At 44.5% G+C, this 6242-nt stretch overlaps 1 protein-coding gene across 1 annotated transcript; it reads right to left on the bottom strand.

The window, feature by feature from the left end:
- Positions 1-4468: 4468 nt before the first annotated feature.
- Positions 4469-5978, bottom strand: SNRPF (small nuclear ribonucleoprotein polypeptide F). Its single transcript, XM_083860093.1, has 4 exons — positions 5883-5978; positions 5582-5707; positions 5174-5238; positions 4469-4584 (listed from the first exon to the last, which is right to left on the bottom strand). Exons 1-4 carry the CDS (start codon positions 5883-5885, stop codon positions 4518-4520), a joined length of 261 nt encoding a protein of 86 aa, XP_083716219.1. The 5' UTR covers positions 5886-5978; the 3' UTR covers positions 4469-4517.
- Between the last annotated feature and the right edge of the window lie 264 nt (positions 5979-6242).

Raw genomic sequence — 6242 nt, forward strand, 5'->3', positions numbered from 1 at the left:
GCCAGGGGCTCGGGCAGACACTCATTTATTGAGGCAGATATCCATTTATACCATTCCAAAAGCTAAACGTTTGTGCGGTTCTGCTGCCCCCTACAGAACGAGGAATGGGAGAGTCAGGGAGCGTATTTGCTCCCAGCACGGATTTTTTTGGGTTTCTTCTCTCTTCACATATTCATAGCATCTACAGGAGTCCAGTACTTCCCAGCTGGAAAAATGGCGTGTCTTTTTAAACAAGTGGCCTCTCAAACACTTCTCCTAGGGTGGCAATCTTCTTTAGACACCTTCTTTTCTTTTAGAAAGAGAATGGATTGAAAATGCTGGTAGCACATCTATGTGCATATACATATTCCTGTTCAGCAGAAACAGTTGGGTATGTTGGCTCTTTGAATGAGCCTTTCTGGTGAAGTCTTGTTTGCAAATGAGGCAAGATTTGCATCTAAAACCCAGTAATTTGTATTTAATATCAAACCTGAACAGTAAGTAAAACTACAACAAAGTTACTTTGTGAAGCTTGTCCACCGGCGTAATGCTGCACCACGACATCACCTTTGTCTTCCTCCTAACCTCTCACTTACACACGCAGAAGATTGACAGGAGAGCTGGTAGAGGGTGCTTTACCACTGCCAGGACTTCCTGCTGCTGACTTTGGTGCTCCCCAGCAGTATCACAGTATGTCTGAAGGCAGAAATCAAAGAGGAACCTGGCAACAGCATCATGACAAGCACAGAACGGTGCCTCATTGTGGGGGATGCTTAAGCAGTGGTGGTGAGCTGAGAGCTGTTGTGTCAGGAATGAAACACAGCATGTTGCGGTGGAGGGGGGAGAAAGGAAAGATCAACACACCTGTGAGTCGTGTTGTTACACTTTTAAAGAAAAGAATCAGTTTTGTGCTCTAGGCTTCTCCAAGAATCAAAGTCAAATCCTGATTTAAATCCTGAGAATGGGTGAGGGTTTTATGCTTAGTGAGCTAAGAGTGTATTTTGTTCTAAGACTTACATTCTGTTTGCAGAAAACTTACAGATGTGCTTGCATATGTCTATATGCCCTGGTTCTTTTCTGGTGAAGAATTTTCTCTGTAATAGATCAGCATATGAAAAAAGATCAATCCACTGCAGTCGAGTTTTTGACATGTTGTGCCTGATTGATTTTTAAGAATACTGCCCAGAAAGGTAAAGTGCAGGGATCTTTTCTAGGTTGCATCCTCAGGAAATTCCAGTGTTTGATTCAAAAAGTACAGATTCTAAACACTCAGCTGTATTTTTGAAATGTTGGCAGAATTCACTGGATGTAAACAGACTGGGTGTTAAAGGAACACTGCCTAAATTTCTTAAATTTAGAGCTTTTAATTCACCTTAAAGTTCCAGTGAATGGGGTTTTTTTGAAAATATTTTTTAAATGTGGCACTTCCAATAAGAGAAAAAATCCCAGAAAAAAACAGAGATAAAAAAGTTGAGTATCAGGTTATTGATTTAAAGGATTTAATCTCTTCTTGCTGGTGCTTTACATGAGAATATGATATGCTTATTCCTCAAGGACCCCTTTTCAAATGCACTGTCAAAGCTACATTAGAATGTCTGATTTTGTAAACAACTTGTAATCAAAAACAAAAGGCCCAAAGTTAGAAATTAGTCTCAGATCAAATATTGGTTAAATTTTCCTTAAATCTGTAGATTACTTTTTTCATCTGCAAAACAGACTTTTCCAATAATACACATAGCATGAAGAAATGTCCTGAAAGGGGCCACTATGCCTTAATACAAGTTAATTACTAGTGAAATTTACTGAATGCCATTTCCCTGTTTACAAAAGCAGCAGAGGTCAGTAAACCCCCAGGATGAAACACAGAAAATGCATCACTTGGATGAAAGTGACTTGAAAATGTGGAATAGATCGAAACTAAATTGCAACTCTGTTACATACTTTGACTTCCCTCATGCTAGATTGAGCTTAACATCACAAGTATAAATACTTTTTGAATGGTTTTGCAAAAGTAAAACTGAATTCTGCATTTTATTTTTTTCTGTGTAGAACCTTGCATGTCTCAAACCATAGAAACACTGCATTTGCTCAGATGAGCTTTCTGAATCCTCTGTTCCCAAATCTGTCTTTGGCAAATTCCCTAATGGCTTGGGGAGATGTTTTGGGGGAACACCATAATTTGCCTCAGGGGACACAATTTGGTTCTCCCTGAGCACGGTGCAACCTTGCCAACCTACGTGCCTTGGTTTCCTTTCCACATAAGCTGCAGCTAAGGAAAAGGAGAGCTTGTGTGCACCTGTGTCCTGTGGGATGTGGGCATCTGATACAATTCCAGCATCTGGGCTTATGGCCAAAGCTTGTCCTTCTTTGCAGTCTGTGACCTGCAAAATACAGAACTGGAGTTTGAAGCATTTTTTCTCTTAGCAATTATAAGGATTTAAGATCTTCTCAGGTAGGTTGTGTACTCTTTTTTGCATAGTCCTAAGAATGGGAAGGTTTCCAAGTAAAAAATAAACAGCAACCAACCTAATAATCAAATGAGAAACACACAAAAACAAGCTCGAAACTACAAGTGGTATGTGTCATGCCTTGCTATTTCTAGGCTCTTTTTGATCACCTTCTCGCTGTATTTAATAAGTGGTTTTGCAGGACATAATCTTTTCCTGAGAGTGTCCTGCTACTTTGTCTCCATTTTCTTTCATCCTATAAACAACTGAAATAACTTAATCACATGAAAGCAATTTTTCTTTTTAGTTACTTTATGTATCTTGTATTTAACATGTAAAACCACAAGCCCATGTATTTGTGCCTTTAATACACATCTAAGTGAATTTTTGCAGTTCTTTTTCCTTTTGGACTTGCTCCAGAGATGAGAAAAACTGTATTCATGGGGCTTACTCCATACGAACTAAGAACCAGCTGCAATTACTGATATATTCAGAGTACCTCATCTTCACCTGCACTGCAATTCTTTCCACATCATTTAGGACCAGGATGTAAGTTAAGCACATGTTTAAGTTGTTGTCTGACTTTATCTACATGGGTTATTCCATTAAAATGAATGGAACACTTGATGGTAGCAAAGAGAAACACATGCCTCCATTTTTGCAGCATAAGTAAACCAAGATTAGTTATCAGGTTATGCACCAAGGTATTATTTAGTTAAAGTGTTTAATGCCTGGTGCTATGCAAAAGTAAAATGGTCTGAGTTTGAATGCAACTGTCTAAAATGTAACTGTAATGGTCTAAGGGATATAATTGTCAAAAGACAGGTATAACAAAATATCTCAAAAGAATGTGTTGCTGCATCGCAAACAAGGTGAGATGCTTTCTTGCCTCTCATTCCTGCCACCACTAAGAACACATCTGGTTGTTCTGAAGTTTCCTAGGCTCATTGCCAATTTTAAGGTACTCATTTATCCTTGCGATAGTACTGATTTTAGCTTAAATAGCTCTTTTTTCCCTTTCCCAATGGCATTGTAGGGTGCTTCAGCAGAGTTGCGAGGCCTCCGTGCTGCCAAAAAGAAGGGTCTGGTTTAAGCAATGAAACACTTGCACAAGTACATCCAAAATGGTTTTCCACTCTTTATGGAAGCTTACATATGCAAGTATTAAGGGAATACATGGAGAGCTCCAGGGATGATTTCCAACATGAGAGAGAAACAGGGAGGTACTTCTCTGCAGGCTCCATCCTGACAGGCTGGTGTCCTATCCCCAGTTCACATAACCAGTATTCCATCCTAATGCAGCCCCAAGCACCCAGCACCGCCAACTCCAGTTGTTTCTGGAAGGATGTGTGATCCCAGCCAACAGGGCTGGAAATCTGCACTCCACATGTACCTACCGCAGCCACAACCTGTGCAGGTTTTAGACAGAACATCATCTCTTCACAACGTGCTGAGGAGGACCACATTATCCTTTCCATTCTTTGGCAGAGACTCACAAAGCACACTCCCATTCTGCTGTCTCGTCTCAAGTCTATTAAGGCCACTGAAGCCTGTGGATCTCCACAGCTGCCAAGAGGTTTTTGTCCCTGTGGCTGTTGGCTACTAAATTGATACAAGTTTGTCCTTCCTTAATGACCAAACAGCCACACTTTAAGCTTCCTGACTTAAAGCAAGAGAATATCTCTGAGAGAAACTGGAGTATAACAGATCCCCACACCTCACCTGCAGGGAAATCTTCCCAGCTAATTCCAAATGTTCCATAAATAGGTTTAAGGACAAAATGTATTTTAACAGTCACTACATACATACTGTAAAATACAGAGACTGCCAAGTCTTCCCATGTTTCAGATGGAAAGATAACAGGTATTTTTCAAAATACTTGCTTTTCATTTTAATTTTTTTGGCTTTAAATTTAACAATTACCTGTTGTTCCTCCAGCATTAGTTTTTCAGACACCAATAAGATATTAGAGACGTTTTAAAGGGTTAATTTTCCCAGTACTAAAACACAATGGAAAAAAAGGAAGCACCTTACTACAAAAGTATGAAAAACAAAACAAAAAAAAAGTTTATTTCCAGAAATACAAAACACCTATTCTCTCATTTCTCCATCTTCTTCCTCTTCTTCCACACCTCTGATGTACAAAACATTATTGCACCTGTAAACAGAACCAAGAGTTCCCTTAGCTATAAGCATTATTATTTTCCCCACATGGAACATGCTTTAAACATTTTTCTGCTTGAATGTAGCCTGGCACCAGCCAAATTCTACAGAACAAAATGCTGTTGACCTTGTACACCTTTTCCACACAGTACATTAAATTGTGCAGCTTCATAAATGCAATAACTGTCTGACAATGGTGTACAAAATATTTTTACTTTTGGGTGAACAGTTACAGTCAAGTTTAACTTCCAAACATGTGAAATGTTTTCAGTTCCAATGCACTAGTTTACAATGCCAAAGGGCTCCCAGATACACAATCATGTGGAAAACAAAAGTATTTAAAGGGGATATACATATACCACAAAGGGGACAGTAAATAGTCCTTTAAATATATTCAAAAATTCATTTTTCCTCCTCTCAGAAGAGACTTGGATACAAAAGCCTTGATATTCATAGCCTTCCTGTAAGAGCTCCACTTGGCATCACAATTAGACAACAAACACAGCACCCACCAGTATAAGATTCAATGCAAGTGGTGAGGCGATTTAGAGCCTTCCTCCACCATAAATATATACTCCAATTACCTTATCAAAACTTCACCCAGGTGTCCAGACAACGCACCGTCTATGTACTCCTCTGTGTTTGCAAGCTTGAAAGGAAAACGAGAAAAAAATCAGAAGGACGGCAATAAAAACGGCTTCACAAAGCACATGAGGGTCCTGCCCTCAGCCCAGGGCTGGCTGCAGGGCCCGGGGAGGCCGAGCGGCCCCGCTCCCCCCTGTGCCGCATCCCCGCCGGGCACGGCCCGTCAGCTCAGCACGCAGCGATGGGCGGGAGAAGTCCTCCCGCATCACCTCATTCCCAGCCCCTGTCACAGGCAGGGACACCTTCCACTAGACCAGGCTGCTCAGAGCCCCATCCGGCCTGGCCTGGAGCACTCCCAGGGATGAGGCATCCACAAGCTCTCCATCCGCCCCGCCCCAGCCCCTCACCTGCATGTTCATGTAGCCGTCCACGGAGACCAGGTAGCCCTTGTACTCCATGCCCCACTTCAGCTTCACCATTACCGGCTTTCCCGTCAGCCCGTTCAGGAACGGCTTGGGGTTGAGGGGCAGGCTCTGGGGGGGGAAGCACACGGTCAGCGCCGCCCGCTCCGCCTGGCCCGGCCGGCAACGAGCGGCTCCCGCCCCTCCCCGCGCCCGCCCCTCCGGGCCCCCGGCCCGCCGCCTGGGGCCGGCAGCGGCTCGGCTACCTTCCTTCCCCGCCCCCGCCGCCCTCCCGGCTCCCGCTCACCATGGCGGGAGAGGCGCGGGCCCACGCGGGAACGCTCGGTGCGCGCCGCGGGACGACGGGAGGCGGCTCCGCTCCCGCTTCCCGTTCCGGGGGCGCCGCTCTCCCACCCTGCACCTCTCACCGCGCCGCGCTCCCCATAGGCTGGCGGGCCCGGCGCGCCGAGCCACAGCTGCGGCTTCCCATTGGCTCGCCGACGCGGCGGGCCTCTCTCATTGGCCCGCCCGTCAGTTTCCCCCGCCCTCGTCACAACCAATCGCTGTTCGCGCCGCGGTCGCGCGGCCGTGGACAGCGCGGGGGTGTGAACCCTTAACCTCGCGCGCGTGCCCGTGTCCCGCGCGCGTACCCTGCGGCCGTGCCCGT

Source organism: Zosterops lateralis (genome assembly GCF_965231275.1).
Source record: "Zosterops lateralis genome assembly, chromosome: 4".
NCBI classification, from domain to species: Eukaryota; Metazoa; Chordata; class Aves; order Passeriformes; family Zosteropidae; genus Zosterops; species Zosterops lateralis.